The sequence below is a fragment of the Aspergillus lentulus genome (genome assembly GCF_001445615.1).
Source record: "Aspergillus lentulus DNA, contig: Alt04, strain: IFM 54703, whole genome shotgun sequence".
Taxonomy (NCBI): Eukaryota; Fungi; Ascomycota; class Eurotiomycetes; order Eurotiales; family Aspergillaceae; genus Aspergillus; species Aspergillus lentulus.
Genome location: NW_028322122.1, coordinates 968,941 through 990,210, shown reverse-complemented (window position 1 = coordinate 990,210; position 21,270 = coordinate 968,941). Strand labels below are relative to the sequence as shown.

The following is a 21,270-nucleotide window of genomic DNA, read 5'->3' as shown; positions in this document are numbered from 1 at the left end:
GTTGACTTTCACTCTATGCTTTGCAATTCGTATTTGTCTGGCTCACCACACGCCCAAGCACGGATGAGGCGCTGCTCGCACTCCATATGCCACTAATCCAAACCAAAGACGGAAGGAAAAGGGACTGATTCAAGTCGCGGTGGGGATGTAAAGGTTCACGGTTTCAACGCTAGTGATAAAGGGGTATTATTAACGAAAAGACGTCCATTGCCATGAACCTAGAATGTCTCCAGCTCATCGGCGACCTCCGCTTCCGCTGGGATCTCAAACCCTTCCTATACAAAGAATTAGCACCTGAAGCAAAAAAGAGAGGCAAAGCGTCACAAACACGTACCTCCGTCGAGTACAGAATGCCCTGGATATGCTTCACCAGAGAGTCTTCCTCCTTCTCCAGTTCTGGGTCGGCCTCGATAGCATTCTGCAGCAGTAGCTCGATATCCCGAAGCTTGGCAAAGTAGAAGTCGCGCTCCTTCTCCAGGCCAGCAATAGCCTCCTTCTGAGTCGCAATCTCCTGCTGCAGAGCAGCAGTGCTGGCTCCTCCGGCGGCGGAAACCCGAGGGCGAACAGCGCCGGTTGTAGGGGTAGCTCCTCTCCGGGTAGCTCCCGCCGAGGACGATGCGCCAGAGCGAGTACCAGTGGCAGAAGGGGCCGGAGCGCCAGAACCCTTCCGGCGGCCTACGGCATCGTAGTCGCCCCCGGGGTAGTGCTGGTCCCAGTATCTCTTGGTCCACTGGAGAAATTCGAGATTATCCTGCATGCGGCATTTTGAGAGCTGCTGGACCGGGATCGGCTTTTCAATCTGGTGGCGAGTGAATGTATCTAAGTAGAGCCTAGGGATCAGAAATGGGATCTCAACCGTGGAATATACGGTCCATGCGGTGTCATACTCTGAAGGATCTTGAAATTCTGGAGATAGGCGTATTCGGTGTTGACATTGAACTTCACACGCGACATGGGAACATCCACTGCACGAGAGGGCACAGGTTAGCCAGCCAACCACAACCGTTAAACCCAAGTGGCTCCTTGAAGCCTGCTAGCTGTTCACTCACTAAATATCGAATCAAAAATCTGACACAGAGCAGCCCTGTGGAACCAAATCAGCACTTTGAGATCATGCTCTGGATGTGTTCAAATCCGTGTTATCCATATAGGGACGGCGTGGAATGGTCGACTATCTCAAGGACATAAAAAGGAGCGTCAATCGTACCCGGTTCCGCACTGTTCAATCTTGGTCAAGTTCAACTGCAGCAGGTTGTTAATCCATGCCAGCAATTCCTGTCTGTATAGCGAGAAATGCTCAAATTAGTAAGATGCCAGACATCAAAACAAAGCCCCTTGGGGGAGCGATCAGTTGGCCCGACGGACCTGGATTCTCCCATGGTGGGGTAATTTTGTCACTGCGAAGATGTCACAACCGTTGAAAGGGCGTCGGAGAGGGATTGTAATTCGAGCGATATCGAGAACAGAGGAAATTTAGCTACGGATGGCCTTTGTTTTGATTGAGGTTGGATTTGTTTATGGGGAGAAGAGAACGAGGAGCCGTAGAGACAGAGGATTGTTTTGCTTCTGTCCTCGAAACCCACGGCTCTGCCTGGCGCTAAGGAGCCCCCCTGGCCAATCATATGCACCCTCTCCCTTGGCTTCAAGATCATTTAGCTAACAGGTGATGATGCGTAAGAGTCGGATATATCAGAGGCAAAAAGGAGTAAATTAGTCCAAGTATGCTATATAGGGGCCTGTAGGAGCCAGGGTATAACTAGTAGTGCTCTGATTCTAAATCCAACTGAATGCACCAGTAACAGCCAGTGTCTAATCTCTAAGGTGTCTTTTTGTATGAAATCAAAGAGCACAAAGAACCGAAACAGGCTCCAAGTCTAACAAGTCCAAAGCAAAGAAAATCTATCGCTTCTAAGAAAAATGTCATGTTCTTTTGAAAAGTGCCAGTGTACCATCCGAAAACTCCAAACCCCAACATATTTCCAACGTTCATAAAAGGGAAGGCGTCAGTTAAGATCACTCTTCCAACAACTCGATGCCATCGAGGCCATAGCCGAAATCCATAATGACAGCTCGAGAATCTTGGCTGGTGGCAACGATGCGTCGATAGTCCGACTTCACACTCAACATCCAGCTGGTGGTCCAGCCAGGCAAGTCAATGGAGAGCTCGCCGGTCTGGGCGTCGAAGACCTTGACGCTCATGTCATAACTGCCGCTGACAATCCGCTGGTTCATGCTGTCCAGGTGCAGTGACCGGACAAGACCAGCATGTCCTTTCAGCTCACGGACCATCTCGGCAGTGTTTGCGTCGAACTGGTAGATCGACTGGTCATTTCCACCGGTGAGAATGGTGCGCGCGTCATCACTGAACTCCACACAGGCTAGTCCACGGTCCTTGCTGGAGAATTCCTTGACACAAAGGCCCGAGGTAATATTCCAGAGTCTGGCTACTCCGTCCCCGCTCGCCGACACAACAAGATCGCCCCGGAGCTGAACGGCGTTCACGGGTCCTCGATGGCCGAGGAGCTTCTTTACCAGCGCACCCGTCTGCCGATCCCACACACAGATGGTTGTGTCTTTGGAGCAGGATACGATGTACCGATCATCAAAGCACACGTCCAGCACGCCAGCTCTGTGACCCTCCAGACGACGAATGGGTCTGTAATCGTTCTTGATGTCCCAGACAATGCAGGTGAAGTCAGACGACCCAGTGACCATGATCTCTTCGTCAAATTGAAGGCAAAGAATGGAAGCACTGTGGTAGTCGGAGCTCTGGTCAATGGGAGTGACAATTCCTGCCGCGAGGGTAGGAGGAGGACAGATGGTGAGAAAAGGAGGTTTGCCCGACGACTGCTGAGTCGGGTTGTTGACCTGTCCAATGCTCGAGACCTCGCCCGGAGGAGGACCAATGATCTTACGGCACGGCCAAGGGTAATGAGCATCCCACACCCGGATGGTTCGATCACGAGAACCAGTGATGATTTTGTCTCTGTAAAGCCCAAGTCAGATCAAATCACCATATAACGCGGGGACTCAAAACATACTCATCGAATTGAACACAGTAGACGCTGTCCGTATGGCCGTGCAGGTATATTGCGGCCGCTTTCCCCTCCTTCCATCGATGATCGAGAGCACGACGGACGAGGAACATCTTCTTCCAGTCCTGGTTCGGAATTGACTTTCCTAGACCAGCAGACTGCCTCTTTTTGGGTGCGGCACCGCTGGGGAGGCGATGTCCGTACGCACGACGAAATACCTGCCTCCAGATGTGCCGAGAGGAAGCCTGCTCTCTCCAAGCACGAGAAACCAGTTCAGCCTGCATCAGAGACTCGGGGTCAAGATACGATAGAGCCAGCGACATGATCTCAGGTGGCAGATAGGTCACGGGATCAATGCGGACGAAAGCCAGTTCCACTTCGGATAATTCCGAGCGATCGCGCAGATCAATGTCAATGCCACTCTCCGAATCCCGAGTGACCTTCATATCGAACGATTTGATATATTCTCGTTCCGCTCTCGCCAATTCATTTTGTGCAGCTGCAGCGGCCCGAGCGGCCGCCCCGGCGTAAATACTGTCTGGAAGAATCGGAGGTTCAAGTCCACGACCGGGGATAGGGGCCGGAACTGATGCAACAGGTGCGTAGAATGTCTGCAAGGCAGTTTCGTAAGTAAGAGAAGGGCGGCGGTTGGGGTTGTAGCCCTTGCACGAGGATTGTCCTAATCCGGTTTCTCCACACCCACTGGCGTCTTGAGACTTATGGACCGCAGCACCAACATCCTCGTAAGCGTGGTGATGAGAAGCATGTTTGGATGACTTGTGACGGATGGTCACAGAAAGGCGACGGCCCAAAGCACGCAACCCGTCCATGGGATGCCGCAAGCTGGAGAAGCTCTTTGCAGCACGGCGTCTGGTAACAGGTTCAGGGAAATGGTCCGTCTCTTCCACAACGTCTTCATCGTCATTGTGGTCTTCATCGGCGCAGAGTGACCCATTCCAAACATCATGTTCCAATGCGAACGGGTGTGCTGTTGACAGTGTGGCATTGCGAGGGCGAGTCTTGACAGAGAGTGACGGGCGACGTCGCGCGGAAATAGCAACCGAATCTCGTGGCATCATGGCGCTTGGGAGGTCGAGATAGAGATCGGCAACAGGATCAGGCCCGAATAGATGTCGTGGAGTATCGGGAAATTGCGTTCTGCACGAGAGCCAGCTGGGACCGAGGAATAGTCTAGATATTGACAACTTCGGAAACCTTTGCCCTTCAATCTGAAACAATAGGGGGTCAACGCAAGGAGCTGAGTATGTCGAAGGAGGAAATTTATGTACTCCCAAGGGCCAGCATGGAAAGACGATAGGTTCTAAATAAAATAACCCCAAAACTGATATGACAAACGAAAGAGAGGGAATTGATATCGACGACAATGACTGAGCGACCGCAACAAGATCTACCCGTGATAGAGATATACTAGAGATAGAAACGCCAGGGTCGCAGGGCGAGAGAATGTACAGCACACACCCCTGAAACGAAGGAGAAAAAAAATAGACAAGAAAGAAACAAGGAAAAGGGACGCTGACAAAAACCAAAGCTGAGAGGAAGGATATGAACAATAAGCAATAATAAGGGATAAAAAGAGAAGATCGAAGCAGGGGGGTGATAAGAGGGAAAAGGGTGACGGCAGGCGGTGAGAATGCAATTTTTTTGCCTCCCCAGCCCGATAAGGCCCGATTGGGAATTTCGCACGACTGAGAGTTGGGGAAAAAGACTGGGACACGTCCGAAGAACGCCGTCCTTCTACACCGTTTCTAGAACTCCGCGGTCCAATGGCAAAATCCAGGTACCAACCATGGTGAAGGGGGAAGGACAGTTCATCGTGACGGAGACTCGCTCCAAAGTCGACCTTTCTCGAAAAACTTTATCATAGGTGGCGATGATAACGCCTCGTCTGCAGTACTTTTGACCGTCAATCCAATCCACACTTATTGTTACTATTCTTGCAGGCAGAGCTGAGAAAAAAATAATAACTTTTTCATCGCTTATACAACATCCAATTGAGTTATCAGTAATGAGACTTCCCTATGGAGTAACTGTGAGTGACAATGGAAAGGCCACGCACAAGCGTGGCCTTTGATCTTTAGAAGCAGGGCAATTCCACGCCTGCGCATCGCTGCCTTACGCAGTCAGATCTAACTATACCTATCAAGGTTGTCTTGATTTGTTCTTGGTTCGTATTTGGTTTGATGTAGGGATCAATACTCCGATACCTGGCGTGTAGTACATCGGAAGTATTGGGAAAGCATTTAGAATCACGCCATGATCTGGTAAAAATTTCTTCTATATGATGTTTGGGATACTAAAGCCGAATGTATCTCCTAGGCCGTTTGGCCTTCAAAACTGGACATGCAACAATGATGTTCTTGCTGTTACCAATTCCTGCAACTACACAGCCAACAATCATCAGAGCAATGGAGTATGCAGCCGTTTGCAAAATGGCGCTAATCACTACTAAGGTAGAATCCAACAACCCATAAGAATGCATCATCTGCATCCTACCTATTTTTATAAATATGTTAGCTTACCAAAAAGAAAGGTGAGTATACGTGGGCAAGCCGTCCCCCACTACAACCACCACCTTCTTTTGAGGGACTTATTGTATGGTTTGGTGGGTTAGATCAAATCTCATTCTGACTCAATTGTAAGCCTCTACATTTGCACACAGCAGAGGCGAACATCATACCACCGACGGAAAACCCTATGCCGAGGCCTTAAAATACCAAGGAAATGTAGAGAACCAAAAGAACTAACGACATAATGCATGATTGAATCGCCAAATCAAAGAGGTTCCCAGTACGAAACGCAGCGCGCATTAAAAGACATAGCCAGCAGAACGCACGGTCAGTCCGCCAAATGACAGCAATACCAAGGTTCATTTAAACAAACCGCGTAATGGAACGAAAGCCCTGGTTGTTTGACACCTACATCGCCTTCAGCTCCCGTAGGCTGCCGATCAAAAATGGCTCTGAAAGGGATCACAATAGGTCCTCCGGTGATGGATGTGGGCGTAACGAGTACTTCCTGATGGCAGAAGGCGAATTGGCTGGCTGCCTGCTGCTGGATAAGGGGGGTCATCAGGTTGGCTTGCTGACGTAGCTGATTAGTTCCTTGTCTTGTCAGAGGTGTAAGGTTGGGAGGAGCAAGCTGCCATTCCTCGAATCTGACTTCCTTGGTGCGGGCTTTGATCGAGATGAGGAGGACAATTCTGGTGTCCCCGGAGGAATTTTGAAAAACCCAAATGGCGTCTTGACGAAGCTTTTCCAAAGACTCTGACACTCCGGTTTCTATGACGAGTGACTGCCAGCCGTTGAACTGGCCACCCAAAGGCTGGCGGTTAGGCGGGAAGAAGCAGTTATCCGGCTGTTTGCCGTGGGTAGTGACGGTACCAGGTGTCGTTACTGTAAGTCCCCAAACAAGATTATTGTCTGCCACTCCCATCCGAATGCACTGCCGGTCGATATAATGGCTCGCACCCGATATGGTCAGATCATGTGCAGCAGATGGGACTACTTTGATGAGTCCTGTAGTTCCAATCCACATGAATCGAAAAGAGATCCCCGGTAGGCAGTCGGGCTTATTGCTCAGCCTGTCGATGGCAGCTTGTGACATACCCATGATCACTAGCCATTGGTTTCTTGCCAATCGTTCTGCTCCAACTGGCTGTGAATGGCTTTCACTGCGTTGTGCAGCTGCTTTGGAGTGGAGGATGGACGGAGCTCGTAGCTTGGTGGCAAGTCGGTCATAAGGTCGTACCTATCACTGATCCCAGTGGGGATGGCTCCCTCATGGAACGCTGATAAGTGTGAGTGTTGGCCAGCTCTGGCGAGGCATCAGTCCAGTATGTGGCCGTTTTGGCAGAATCAAGTCAAGAGTTGAGAGAGAGTAAACTGAGAAAGGGTACTGTGAGATGAATCGAGAAGCAAAAGTAGAGGTGATGAGGGTACTGAGAGAGGAGTTTGCAGGATAACAGGCAGATATAAAGATTAGAAAGGTACGGAGGGGAGAAAAGGTGTATAGAGAAGGGGAGAAGGAGAGGTTGAGAGAAAGAGAGACTGTGGGCATATTCATACTTGAAGGGCTATATTCACATACCATTCTCCATTATTAGACTGACAAGAATATGCAGATTCAAACTGTGAATAATGTAGTAGGTAGTGTTGCTGCAGACTATAGCTACCTGTGATATGGACTGGTATTTTTGCAATCATGATTACGTCTCACCAATCCCGCCCTCCCTGTGGTTGCACGCACTTCATAACAAAACGAAATAATAAGAATGAAAGGGCCGGGTAAGGAGGAGGGAAGTTTGGTGATCTATAATAACACCATCATAGCAAAGACAGTAAATAAGCTTGCACCAAGGGGAGCCACTATTGACCAATTTCCTTCTGAAGTGGAATCAGATGTTGAGATCAAACGTCTAACTGATGCTGGATCAGTAGCAGTGCAGCTAACCATTTGAGTTACAGTTATCAGTGTCACTGGGCTCACCATCAAAGGAATATGGGTAGAGCTCAGGGTAATTATATTGCCAGAAACATTGTCCGGAATCCGGCTAAATAATGAAGAGGAAGAAGCAACAGAAGAGGAAGCAGAAGAGGAAGCAGAAGAGGAAGCAGAAGAGGAAGCAGGGCTGGAAACACTAAGGAATGGAAGATCTTTCTGTCCAATTCGGGTCGGTGAAGACCAGGGGAACTCTCAGGTCGCTGGAGAGGCCAATGAGACTTATTGGAATCAGAATACTATTGAAAACATTTATCTTCAAACAGGGACGAGCGAATTTTGATGATCTTTCGAGCTGGTGGATTGATTCGCCTGATGACTCGAATAAGAGAGCAGACGAGCTAAAACACTTAAAGCGCAGGCCAAGAATGTTTCTGGGAAGATTTTGTGGAGCGGCAGATAGAATTAGGTAGCAGTGTGGAGTGAGCGCCGCGCTAATCCAAAGCAGACCGAGCCCTAATCCGCTCTCTGGCTGACAACGCCTGCATGAACAGCTCCCCCTCCCAGTTGTAAAGAGTCGACAGTCCAACAACAACGAAATCACCATGAACTAGGGTAATGACGTTCTCTCTGGTGGTAGATATTAAGATCGTCAACTGGCATTTTCTGGTGAATTCTGAGTACAATTTCCGAACCAGCGCAGTTCTGGATTGGTTCAAATGAGCACTCTCGATCCGGTCTATTTAGGCTCTAGTCGTGATCCTTCTCGCGTTGGAAGTCCCTGATCAGAACTAGCTCCAGGTAAACCTTGCAGTTATCCGAATACCGCATCAACCATAGAGTGTGTGCCCTGCTTATTTGGCATGGGAATGGATTATCCGCTGAAGCTTTAGGACGATGCCCAAGTATATCTGAGAACTCCAGTATATCGACAGGTTCTGAAGTAAAGTTCTCAGATTTGATGCCCGCTGGATGTATTCCCCTTCTCCCTCAATCTACCGAGGGTCTGTAGTACTGTCAAAAGACCGCTATTTCACTTAGATAAAGATTTCGGAATGAATGGCAGTGTCAAGGGCGGAGTTCTTGATTAGGCCTATGTAAACTTCTGAAGCAGGCGCGACTGGCTGCGGCAAGTTGTCGTAGTCTAGTTGATCCGCGGCCTGCCGTGCTGTGAGTGTAAGCGGTTGTAGGTACCATTGTAAATAAGTAGATATCAATCTTGAAACTTCAAGAGTTACTTTATGTTTGTTGAAGAGAGTTAACAAAGTAAAAATCGGTGTCTGATAATGGTTTAACAAAGTTACGGTTGACTACAAGAAGAATAAGCTCATCTTAGCTTCGCCTGTCCGTCAATGGACAGGTTACTAGACTTCAGCACCACGGTGAGGTGTGAGCTTGTCGCTGAAGGCCGGAGGCTAAGAACCCCCGGCACCAGATTTGATTCCGGATTTGCGGACCCATTAAATAAGGGTGTTAACGACTTCTATCCAGTAGGCTGCTTATAAAGGGCCTACAATCCAGCAGGGTGCTATATAGACGGGCCTACTGTCCAGTAGGGCGCTTATACAGGGGCCTACAATCCAGTAGGGAGGCCATGTATAGGACAAGTCCTTGTTGGAAGATAGTAAACTATTCCTTAAGGAGACCTTGTTCGACTGTATCAGTCGTCGCGATGACGGGGTTAGCCTTGGGCTGGTCACTCGCGATATTAGTGATAGAGGACAGAGGAGATGATTCGCCATAAAAACTCAAGTCCAGAGGCACCTCGGGCCTGGCAGTGAGGCCAAGTTCCTCATCTGAGTCCTCATCCGACTCATCCTTCAGTTCCTCCGGTTCTGCAGCACCCCTTAAGGCAAGCACACGATTCAGCATCCACTGCATGTCAAGGAGCCGAGTATCAGGGAGGGGATGAGTCTCTGGATTATGCGTCTCAAGCGTGATGTAATCACCAGAGACAAGTGGAAGATTATTATAGATATTATGCAGAGCAACTGCATATTCTGTTGGGCAAAAATCTTCACGAAGTTGTGGGCGAACACTAAACTCAACCCCATCTGAATGGTCATGTTTTTTCAGCCACCAGAACCGAAGTTTAAGCCACTTACCATGAACCTCATCCCTGTTAACAGGCTGAAGGGCAAAAAGCGCCTTTATATGGAGCTGATGTGCGTTATAGTTGAGGGTTATGAGATTTTGGATCTTTTCAGTCTTGGTAGCATCTCCATAGACTGCATCTCTCCACCCATCCACCCTTTCCTTACTCCAGAAATCTCTTAGCGCCCTGAAAAACCATTGCACACCTTGGGTATTCTCATTGTTCGAGCAATATGGGAACAAATGGCATGACTGGCAGAAGTCCACGTGGAATTTTGTAAGAATGCAGGCCTTGTCACGCTTCTTACACTAGGATACCATGTGGTTAGTGCTGAGGCAGTTGCAACAGATTCTGGCGGCCAGGCGTAGCTTACACTTTCCCAGACGGCTGTATCTAGTTTAAGCTTCTTCGCCCCTTTAGGCGTGCTCTGAGGGTCCCCTGCTCTTTTGTGTGACGCACTAGGACTTCCTGATGTTCCTAGCGACACGCGTTGGCGCTGTGGAGTTGAGGTGGGAGGCTCAGATACCAAATCGCCCGGGCTCCGCCCAAGGGCGGGGGAGGACAAGAACAAGGGTGGTGGTGTATTCTTGGCTGGTGTTGGCGGAGCAGATGGAGCCGTTGACTGAGCACTACCTTTCTTTTGTTGCCCTGAATAGAACATGTTGTTAGCCGTACATAATGATAGAGGCTGGATGATGGCTAACAATTTTGACCTATGCAGCCCTCGTCCTCAACACGGAAGAACTTGTCATAGATCCTCAGAATATCATGCTCCCCATTATCCGGGAGAGCTTGATTAACTAAAGCTCGTAGATTCTCTATATCAGCAAGCCACAAGCACGCGTAACAAGTTGTCCAGTTTTTTATTTTCGGCTCATTCAAAGCGTTTAGTGCGTTGGCAATCTTGTTGATCAGCTCGACGCGCTCAGGCTCGTCGAAAGAAGCATCTGGCGCCTCGACGATGTCAACAACCTTGGAAGGAGGAACTGGACCACTTGAGCTGGACATAGCTGATGGTACAACGTAATGAGAAGTAAGCTGTTCAATTTGAGTAAGCTTTGTTCAAAGTTGATTCTGTTGTGATGGATATTGATCAGCTGTTAGAATGCCCAGAAGAGTAGAAACATTTCCATGGTGACATGATGTAAAACCGGGCTCCCTCTCAGTCCAGTCATATGAGCACCTTTTAAACACTACATGGTCCCCCTCCGCACCAGAAGTGATTAGACGGCCCGGAAAATAAGATACTAGTACCAACGGTACCAGAACTCAAAATTAAGGTACGAACTCCAAGTACGAGATAGGGAGGGAGTCTAGAACGAACCGAAAAATTAGTCAGTACATTAGACGAAACAAACACATATTATCACAATCGATTCCTAAATTACCCAGTTTATCGTGGCCTTCATGCCTTGTGAGTCTGTGGGAAATCATTGCCTTCCGGACAGAGATCTAATGGAAAAGTTATGGAGTATGATCAGCTAAGGCAGACATTTCTTTTTCTTGCTAAACTATAACCCGCTACTATTCTTTAACTGTCTCTTGGCCAATAATTACTCCGTACTTAGGCGGAGATCTTGCGCCTGGGTCTGAAAGAAACCACATAGACTAAGGTACCTTAAGGAAGGAAGTATATGCTATGGTTCATGCAGGCATCTTAAAATTATTATTTATATTAATGGACTGAGCTTAAGGAATTTATAATATTTTAGAGGCATGCCTGTTTATAAATCTGTAGATGATTAAGGGGTGATAACACTAGTTACTTAAAATGAGGGTGTGTCTTTATTAAACCAGTAGTCGGACCAATATGAAAAGAATGATTAGAAGTTGTATGAGCAGATTAAAGATACCACAAGGTGCTTAGATTGCTAAAGCAAGACGCGAAATAGGCATTGATTGATTAAATAAAATACAGGTGTACTTTATAATTGAGAAATGGTGCAAACAAGCTTTATGGATGAGAGGTGTGGACTCTAAAACTATACTATGAGAGTAAGAAATGTTTTATCAAGCACAAACTAAAGACTTTAATTATATACATGAGTAAGCTCATCTTAGCTTCACCCGTCTATAGTCATAAACTGGTTACTAGACTGCAGCACCACGGTGAGGTGTGGAACAACTCTGGTCTCCTTGTTTCAATAATTGACTGTCCTTTTTTTGTGGTTTTCTTACTGTAGGATAACTGCCAGACAAGAAGATCCTTAAATATTTTACATATCAACCTATTGAAATTCGATTCAGATGACTGGATCTCTCTTCCGTCCCCGCTGTCGATGAAATTCCCCATGGGGTTCTCTATCCACAAAAGGAGCGGGAACCCTTCACAGTTAGGGCTTCAATCAAGACCGTTTCCTCTCAAGTTCTTTCTTGGGCACAATTCTTCCTATTACATTTGTCAAGCTATCTCAATTCTCAAAACTCTGGCTGCAATTTATGAATTGCTACTATTCAGTTGCGATGAGCAACCAATACCCTACTAATCGCTAGTACATCGAGTACCTTGTGGATCGCGGGCAGTATATAAAGCAGCGCCTTGGATCATTTGACCTGTACTGTGCATAAACTATACAAAGCTTTTCTGTCATATCTTCATATCTTAGTCGTACTAGTGCATCAATTCAAATCGAATCATTGACCAAAGACCTTGTCATAACCCGTCAGGGTAAACCGGTAGCGAACATCTCCCTTCTTCATCCGGAGCATCGCCTCCTTGAGGCCCTCCTCGCCGATCTGCAGCTCCTCCACCCAGCTCTTCAGGCCCTTATCGGCCGCCAGTTGAAGCATGGCCAGCATCTCCTTCCGGCTGCCAAGATGGCTCGCTCCGATCAGGACTCCGTTCGAGATGAGGTGCTGTGCCTTGATGACTTGGCCCTCTTCCTCGGGCAGACCGACGCTGATCCAGCGGCCGTGCACGTCCATCATGGACAGGTACTTGGCCAGATCGAAGCCCTCGGAGGAGTTAGCACAGTTGATGATGAGGTCAAACGAGAACTGGTGAGGCTTCTCCCAGCCCTCCTCCGCCGTGGCGATGTATCCGTCCGCACCAAGCTTGCGAGCATCAGCCTCCTTGGCCCGACTGCGGGAGATGGCCCAGACCTCTGCACCGAGCGCCTTGGCGAACATGACACCAAAGTGGCCGATACCTCCCAGGCCGACGATACCGACCTTCTTGCCGGGGCCGGCCCCGTTGCGGACCAGAGGAGAGTATGCAGTCAGACCGGCGCAGAGCATAGGGGCAACGAGGTTGGTATCGAGGGCGTCGGGGATGGGGAACACCCAGTGTTCGTGGGTGCGGACGTGGGAGGAGTAACCACCCTGGCTGACGATGCCAGTCTCGGGCCACTCGGCGCCGTATGTGTCGATCATGAGAACAGGGCAGTATGTCTCGTTGTCGTTCTTGCATTGTTTGCATTCGCCGCATGAGTAGGACTGAGCGCCGACACCCACCCGCTGGCCCTCCTTGACCAGGGTCACTTTGGGGCCGACGCGGATTGCACGACCGACGATTTCTGTCGGAGCGACTCTAGTCAGACATGTTCACCTCGGTGTGTTGGACGGAGTTCCATTCTTACCATGTCCCACGCAAAGGGGGAATTTCTGCTCTCCCCAGCCACCTGAACAACGCTGTCAACAAGGCTATCCTTTTGGTTTCTTGGACGCAAACTCAAGACTTACCACTGATCGTGTGCACATCACTGCCGCAGATACCGCACGCTTCAATCTTGATGTCGACATCTAAAGCGGATTGTGTCAGCCATCGCAAGCGTTATGCTGCGCTTGATTCAAGATCCCCACTCACCATAATCACCAAAAGGCTTGAGCTTGAACTATACGCAACAAGAGATAAAAATTAGCAAACGACTGCCGAATCGCAACAAGCGAGTGCTACATACAAATCTCTTGTGGAAAGTGGTGAAAGTCTCAGGGCTGTCAACCTGGAAACCTTCGGCTTCGTCGGGGTAAGGCATTGTGCAGGATGAGTTCAGTTAGAAAACAAGGGACAGTCACTAGTCAAGAGTCGAGTATGAGGGGAAAACGAGAGAAGAGCAGCCCCTCCAAGGCAGGACCACGGCCCATCTTTTAAATCTGGCACGCAGCGTCCTGAACGCACCAACCCACTTGGTCGATCCAACCCGCTTCTCCAATTATTGTCACCTATTTACTGCGGAGCTACGGCTTATCGTGACTTTTTGCTCACAGGAATTGCCAGGCTTGCCAGCCACGTCGAGTTGACTTTCCGTGGATTGTTCCGACACGTTTCATACTTGCTGTATAACTAACTGACGAGACTTATCGTCTGGTCCAGACCTGCTGCAGTCTTGCTCTATGCTGGCCCCTACAGGTAAGCTGGACACGAAACTATGAGCGTTGTTTCTATGTTGTAGACTGGTCCCCAGAGGATGGACATTATCACTCAACGCACTCCGTCCATCACCACAACCTTCTAGTGAATACTGAGATTCAACCTCATTGACAAGATTCAAACGTCGCATGACAACAACTTTCCATCCAAAACTTTTTTTCGGCATGTCTTCATATTTGGTAGGGTTGTATTCGAGAGCTGCCCGCTCGGGGTAAATTGTCCACCTATCAGGATCAAGCTCAATTGTGCCTGGCGTGGGGGTTGGCCCCTCGCAGATTTGGAGAAACTGATTTCTGGTACAGCTGTGAAAGAGCATGGAAGTCTACCCGGCAAGAATAAGAGGAAGAGATTCCGATAATTATGGAAGGAGTTGAGGGAAAGCATTGTTATCAATGATATCCCGAGGTAGCGAACGCAACTTTATACTACAGCGGCTTCAGTTGGCCCGAAAATCTCTTGTCCTCAACATAGCCAATCATAGCTTCATTTGCATTCAAAGAAGTAAACTACGAAAATAAACGGTCTATGCAATGTCAGGCAATGAACGCTCCACCTCCATGGCATCCTTGATCTTCTCCGCCACCGCTTGCGCCTGCTCCTCGCTAAGTCGGGCCAATGGCCGCCGAGGGTACCCGCCGTAGCCATAGTAGCTCTGGATCGCACTCTTGGTGCCGGGGATGGCCGCCTTGGTGAGCACCCAGTCAGCCTTGCTGAGCAACTGCTGCGCCTCCATGGCCTCTGTCAACCGGCCCTCGCTCCAGAGGTTGAAGATCCGCACACACAGACGGGGGATGACGTTGGCGCCGCCGGCCAGGATCGCCGAACCCCCGGACACCAGCGTCTGCAGGGTGAAGTCGGCGATACCGCCAAAGGCAACGTAGGGGTGGTTCTCGACCTGCTTGGTGGAGGGCTTCTTTGTGGTGGGGGCGAGCGGGGAAGGAGGGGTGATGGCGTTGAGGGTGCCAGCGACACGGGTGAGCTTGCCCGTGTTGGCGCAGGTGAACTTCGTGCCGACAATGTTGGGGTGCTGCGAGATGCGAATGATGAGGTCGGAGTCCATGTCGATGCCGGCGACGGCGCCGGGGTAGTTGTACAGGATGATGGGGAGCGGGGAGCCGTCCGCGACGGCAGTGAAGTACTCGTAGAGCGTCTCATCGTTGCCGACGGCGTAGCGGTAGTAGCTGGGGGGCACGATGAGGACGTACTCGGCGCCGGCGTCGGCACATTCCTTGCACAGTTCGATGGTGCCGCGGATGCTGTTCTCGCTGGCGCCGGCGATGACGGGGACGTTGGCGAACCCGGCCTCGACCAGGGCGGAGCGTGTCTCGCGGATAACTGTCTTGCGCTCTTCGCGGGTCAAGTGTACGGCTTCACCGTTGGAACCCATGGTAACCAGGCCGACCAGACCGGCCTTGGCCAGGCGGACGGCATGGCGGCGGATAGTTGGGACATCGAGGTCTTCAGTGTCGGGGTTGAAGAAGGTCATGGTGGGAGCATAGACTCCGGGACGGAGAGGTGTGCGCGACGCCATTTTGATAGTATGGTAAGATATGGTATGCTGTGATCAATCTGGTCAGTATACAGAGTACCTTAATATTACCTTGGGAGGGGAGAGTAGCATACGGGTATGTCAACAAAGTCGCGCCCAACCAGGACGAATGAGGGAAAAGTTATGATACCAGCCTAGCAGGCTGGAAGAGTCTGGCATGGCGCCCGTCTATAAATATAGATCCAAAAGAAAATTCCTATGGAGTCTCCTCTTCCGTCCAGGCTATATTCCGCGATGATTTTACCCCGCGTAGTGAGTTGCTAAGCTGCTTACATCCCACTTCCCCCACTTCCGTATCTCTGTATCAATTGCCCCACTCCGGCGTCGGCCTTTTCGCCGTGACAAGACGGATCAGAGAATTTCCGCCAATCAGACTATGGCTTTCGCCGGTATTGAAACTTGCCGTTTTGGTGCCTGAAAAGCAAAGACCGACATACAGGAGGGACAACAGTATACAATCCTCATACAGTAGTAGGTAGTAAGCTGCTGTTGTCTCTGAAACAAGCCATGGCTTCTTCTTTTGTATTACTGCAGACTCATGGAACTGTACAGTCCTTCCCACCGAGTTAACTGCGACGAGATCATCCACAAATAGAGTGTTTGTGGTTGCTCGTGCACCCCATTCGACATGTGGATCGGCTATTGACACTGTTCCAACGGCAGAATTCACGCTGGAGGATCCATCGTTCTTCCGTCAATCTGTCCGTACGCAGCTGGGAACCGGGGATTACAAAAGTCTCCTTGTGCCGTGGACTGTGGATTCGAGATTATAACCTGGAATTTGCTCTCTTCCTTCTAGATACCCTCTCGCGCCCCGACTACCATCTGCTCCTCTACCCCGCACGCTGATAACTAAAGCTTCATCTTCGATTTTATCCACGAGAGCACTCAAGATGGCGCCTAGTGTATTGATGGCAAGTAAATCGTTATGGATTCGACCCCAGGAATATAGCTAACTGACCTGCAGGTAGGAACTGGAGAGTACACCACGGGTTTCGTGGGTGGTGCTGCTTCTGGTTCGGACAAAAAGGTTGGAGTTGTCGGTTTGACCCTATTTGACCTCCGACGACGAGGCAAGGTTGGCAAGCTGAGCATGGTGGGAGTATCCGGGCGCAAGTTCCCTGGCATTCGTAAGGCGACCCGTATCCCGGATCCAGACACCTGAATCTTGAACTGACCGTCCAGGCGAGCATCTTCGCAAGAACATCTCCGAGGTCTACAATGGCCTGGACGTTTCCTTCGAGTCCTTCCCGGCCGACGACCAGACCGACCCTGACGCCTACAAGGCAGCAATTGACGCCCTGGAGCCCGGCAGCGCCATCACCATCTTCACTCCTGATCCCACACACTTCCCCATCGCCCTGTACGCTATCCAGCGCAAAATCCACGTCATGATCACCAAGCCCGCCACAAAGCTGCTGCAGGACCACCTCACCCTCCTCGAGGAGTCCCGCAAGCACGGCGTCTTCGTCTACATCGAGCACCACAAGCGCTTCGATCCCGCCTACTCGGACGCCCGCGCCAAGGCCAAGAACCTCGGTGACTTCAACTACTTCTACTCGTACATGAGCCAGCCCAAGAGCCAGCTCGAGACCTTCAAGGCCTGGGCCGGCAAGGAGAGCGACATCTCCTACTACCTCAACTCCCACCACATCGACATCAACGAGAGCATGGTCCCCGACTACAAGCCCGTCAAGGTCACCGCGTCCGCGGCCAAGGGCACCGCCGTTGCGCTGGGCTGCGCCCCGGAGACAGAGGACACCATCACCCTACTGGTGAACTGGCAGAACAAGCAGGACCCCTCCAAGGTCGCCACGGGTGTCTACACGGCCAGCTGGACTGCCCCTCAGAAGGCCGGTGTCCATTCAAACCAATACTTCCACTGTAAGTCCCCCATCCAGCTTCTGTGAAGCTTTACAATCTGACTGCTGGCAGACATGGGCTCCAAGGGCGAAATCCGCATCAACCAAGCCAAGCGCGGCTACGACATCGTCGACGACAACCAGGGCCAATTGGCCTGGATCAACCCGTACGTCTCTGTGAATTGCTTAGTTTACTGCCATGGTGTGGCGGCATTTACTGACGTTGGGGCAGGTTCTACATGCGCTACGCCCCCGACGAAGAGGGCAACTTCGGCGGCCAGACGGGCTACGGATACATCAGCTTCGAAAAGTTCATCGACGCCGTCACGGCCCTCAATGAGGGCCGCGTAACGCTGGACCAGCTGGATGCGCGACCCCTGCCCACCCTCAAGAACACCATTGCCACCACGGCGATCCTGCATGCGGGCCGGATCTCGCTGGACGAGAACCGCACCGTGGAGATTGTTCACGACGGCGACAAGTGGGAGTTGAAGTAGACGTATGTAGTTATTATTTATGTAGATATCTGAGAACCTGAATTTGCATGTATTTAGGACACTGACATGCGAAGCAAAAACCCATTCAAGTCCCTTGAACCTTCAAACGAATAAAACTTCGTACAATCTACCCTTTGAACAAAAGACGAGATTCCAACCCCGAACACCACCGCACCATCGCCATGCTATGAAGGAAATCTGCAGTATACCAGTAACAAACATAGCGCGAAAGGTCGTGGTATCATGAACAGAAAGAACGCCAAGTGAGAAAATCCACCACATCTGCTGTAAGCACCCGCAAGGAATCGCCCCTCTTATCGGCGAGAGCTCAGCCTGACAATCCCGTCGTTGCCCTTGTGGAACTTCACCCGACAGTCGGGGCAGAACCATTTGGCGGTGCGGCTGGGCACTTCGGAGAGACCGACGCACTCGAGATGGAACCATTCTTTGTCGCACTATCGAAATTATAATCATGAGTATGGATTTAAGCATGTGACAGACAAGGGTAGCAACTTACATCCTGGTTCTCGCAGCAGATCATCGTTCCGAAGCTGACATCTCCGCAGAGACAATACCGCGGTTCGTTAGGGTCAATCTCCTCCAACACGCCATCTTCATCTATGCGGATGTCCTCCCTCGTCGTGCCATCCTTCTGTCCCTGTTCGCGCGGCCCGAATCTCTTTTTCGCAGGTTTCGCCTTGCGTCGGCCGTAGCTGACCGCTGCCCCGCCGTCCTGTCCCGAGGATACCGGCCCGGGGGCGGGTCGCTTCCTGCGACGGCCGCCTGCCAGAGATCCTTCCGGGACAGGAGTCTTCCGTGCAGGCGTGGCACTCTTTCGACGGAGATCTTTGCCAGTTGCTAGACCGGCTACTTCCGTCGATGCCCCAGGCGCAAGGTGCCGAGAAGGAGGTCGGCTGACGGGCGGAGTCGAGGTTTTCGCTTCCTTGGTTTGAGCTGCTGCTACTGTGCTGGCTGCTGATGGTACGGGTGACGCCTTTTGGGTCTCGATGTTCACTGCGTGATCAGCCGTCTCGTCGACCACGGCCTCGTTGTCATCCACAGGCGTCTTGCTCATTTTACGGCGCTTTGCTGAGCTTCGTAGAGAACCACGAGTTTCAGAGTCTGCTGGGGGAGCGGGCGCAGCTTCGGCAGCTACACGTTCATCCATCGTTCTCTTTTTCGAGGCCCTGCTTGGCTTTCGAGCGGCCAAGGATGACTCCACCTGAGATTGGTCGGGAGCTGCTGCGTCTGTAGCCCCAGACTCGGCAAGACGTTTGGCCTCGGCCGCTGCGGCGGCTGCCGCTGCCGCTTGCTCCCTGGCCATGTTTTCCCGCTTGAGTTTCTTGGCCTCGTTGAGTTTCATCCCACGATTGCTCAACTTGGTCTCCACCACGCCCTCGATGCCGTTCGCATCGCTGAGCCGCGTCAACATTCCCGGGACGTAATTGTTCATGATATCGTCGCAGTCAAGAAACTCGGTGCCATTAGCTTCTGCTTCCGCTTTGGCTTGCCGATACGCGTCCCACCCTCGCCCCCGGAGAGCGAGTTCGCGGTGAATCATGACCTCACTAGGCTGCCAGACGGCGTTCTTCTTCATCTTCTTGCGCAGTTTCGTCATCTCCCATTCAGTCAAGCGCAGCCAGGGTAAATCTTCACTGCCAGGTTTGGCATCCTCCGGTGGTGGCTTGAGCATTGCCAGAGCATTGCTGGTCGACATGGCAGCCCCATGGCCATGACCGTTCGTAAGTGGAGCGGAGGTCCGTGATCGACGAGTCTGTTTCTCCTTTTTGCCCTTGGCGACCGCGAGCTCCTCTGGTGCGGCAGTGTGAGTCGGTTTCGTTCCAGCTTCCACATCTGAGTGCTCGGTGCTAGCGATCGGAGAGTCCGGATGAAGGCCGGAGAGGTGATCCGCAGCAAGCTTTCCCCGCCGACTCCTCGACCTTTGTTCTGGTTTCGACCCCGCATTTGTCGCACCGTCAAGCCGTAATTTTATGCGCGTTGTCGTCGGCGCAGCGGCCTCGCCTTTCTTTGAGGATCGTCCTCGCTTATTAACCGCAGTCTGAGTCTCCGGAGGTGTAGGTTCGCGCGACTCCGGTTTCGGCAATGCATGGAGTTTCTGCTTGATGCACTCCAGCCGGTTGAAGTGTCGATCGACAACATCGTAGAGGCGGCACGCTTCGGCATAGGCAGACTCGCGCGCGTTGATTGCTTGGTCAAGTTGCGCCGAGATGTTTTTGCGGAGAGTCTGCGCGTCTGGGCGCTCGTGGGAGGGGAGGTCGGGGAGCTGGCCCCACGTCTTGGTGAGTTCGTGAACATTCTGTGTAGCCTCGAGATAGCGCTCGTCCAAGCCACGTATGAGGGTGAGGGAACGGATCAGGTCCGCGGGGAGGTATTCGGTGTAATCTATGAAGTCGGTAACGGTGGCCTGCGCATCGGGGTCAAAGGGACCATCGAGGATGACGCCACCGTCTTCATCGTTATAATCTGCCATAACCATGGCTCCCGTCTGAAGCTAGGAAGACAACGAAGATTCGAGGAAACAATAGCGACAAATGCAAGTTAGACAGAGCAAGAGGTATGGTAGGGGGCTAGGTGGGTGGCACCATCCGTGCAGCCATGAAGGTAGCGATCAAGGCAGATGCATGGAATGTAGCTTCGAATCAGACCCAAAGTGGCTTGCGATCGACAATCTCAGTGGGAAAAGATGCGCAACGAGCACAAGGACCAGAAATTGATGCGGCGTCGTTGGCCACGACCATGATGGATCAGCCGCGGTCTGGCAATGTTGTTGATCGGGCGTCGGGGAAATATTATTCCGTCTCTATATTTACATCTGCGTCTCGCCGTCGCCGATTGTCCACAAACGGTCAACCCATATCAACACAACAAGGAAATGGGAGTCACTTCAATCGATTTGCTTCTATAAATGATAATGCATCGTGTGCTCCTAGCCAACTGTGACGTTGCGCGGTATATTAAGGTTTTGGTTCCTGTGGACAAAAATGTTTGTCAGGATATATATCTCGACCATGATGGTTAATGAAGAGGAAGAGTCCTAGTTTCCGAATCAAGTGATACCCTCCAGCTCAATAGATCTGTCAAGTATTGCACCTATTGTGAAGGTAGAGATTCGGATAGAACAATAGAAGAAAGAAAGTGAAGCCAGTGAAGCCAATGACAAGAAGATAGATTGATAGCACGGTGGTTATGAGACTCGTGAGAAGAGTGAGGATGATCGCCCATGATATGATTGAGAAAATAGCTGACTGCAGTACACCTCAGCATTCACTGACATCGGAGCAAGGTAGTATATCATGTCTTGGTTCGTGGTTACCAACACGGACTCGTTTGCTTGTCCTGGTAGGACAAACACTCCTATCTTCCCAACTTTGCCCTTACAATTGC

The 21,270-nt window shown here is 50.9% G+C and overlaps 6 protein-coding genes across 6 annotated transcripts; 1 reads left to right on the top strand and 5 right to left on the bottom strand.

The window, feature by feature from the left end:
* Window positions 1–218: 218 nt before the first annotated feature.
* eb1 (microtubule-binding protein BIM1) lies at window positions 219–1,379 on the bottom strand (the record flags this gene model as incomplete). The annotated part of the gene is made up of 6 exons (XM_033562372.2): window positions 219–275; window positions 335–819; window positions 888–965; window positions 1,050–1,084; window positions 1,208–1,279; window positions 1,366–1,379. 6 exons carry the CDS (start codon window positions 1,377–1,379, stop codon window positions 219–221), a joined length of 741 nt encoding a protein of 246 aa, XP_033418263.1.
* A 7,743-nt stretch (window positions 1,380–9,122) lies between these two features.
* ALT_1609 (uncharacterized protein) lies at window positions 9,123–10,596 on the bottom strand (the record flags this gene model as incomplete). The annotated part of the gene is made up of 4 exons (XM_033562375.2): window positions 9,123–9,547; window positions 9,599–9,896; window positions 9,962–10,236; window positions 10,293–10,596. 4 exons carry the CDS (start codon window positions 10,594–10,596, stop codon window positions 9,123–9,125), a joined length of 1,302 nt encoding a protein of 433 aa, XP_033418266.2.
* Window positions 10,597–12,222: 1,626 nt separating this feature from the next.
* Window positions 12,223–13,562, bottom strand: ALT_1608 (NAD(P)-dependent alcohol dehydrogenase; the record flags this gene model as incomplete). Its single annotated transcript, XM_033562376.2, has 5 exons — window positions 12,223–13,103; window positions 13,167–13,208; window positions 13,270–13,329; window positions 13,394–13,421; window positions 13,488–13,562. 5 exons carry the CDS (start codon window positions 13,560–13,562, stop codon window positions 12,223–12,225), a joined length of 1,086 nt encoding a protein of 361 aa, XP_033418267.1.
* Window positions 13,563–14,480: 918 nt separating this feature from the next.
* ALT_1607 (dihydrodipicolinate synthase family protein) lies at window positions 14,481–15,488 on the bottom strand (the record flags this gene model as incomplete). Its single annotated transcript, XM_033562377.2, has 1 exon — window positions 14,481–15,488. One exon carries the CDS (start codon window positions 15,486–15,488, stop codon window positions 14,481–14,483), a length of 1,008 nt encoding a protein of 335 aa, XP_033418268.1.
* Window positions 15,489–16,399: 911 nt separating this feature from the next.
* On the top strand, window positions 16,400–17,865 carry ALT_1606 (Gfo/Idh/MocA family protein; the record flags this gene model as incomplete). The annotated part of the gene is made up of 5 exons (XM_033562378.2): window positions 16,400–16,424; window positions 16,478–16,636; window positions 16,692–17,390; window positions 17,442–17,535; window positions 17,601–17,865. 5 exons carry the CDS (start codon window positions 16,400–16,402, stop codon window positions 17,863–17,865), a joined length of 1,242 nt encoding a protein of 413 aa, XP_033418269.1.
* Window positions 17,866–18,179: 314 nt separating this feature from the next.
* On the bottom strand, window positions 18,180–20,362 carry ALT_1605 (putative PHD finger domain protein; the record flags this gene model as incomplete). The annotated part of the gene is made up of 2 exons (XM_033562379.2): window positions 18,180–18,320; window positions 18,383–20,362. The coding sequence occupies 2 exons, from the start codon at window positions 20,360–20,362 to the stop codon at window positions 18,180–18,182; spliced, it is 2,121 nt and encodes a 706-aa protein (XP_033418270.2).
* Window positions 20,363–21,270: the final 908 nt, after the last annotated feature.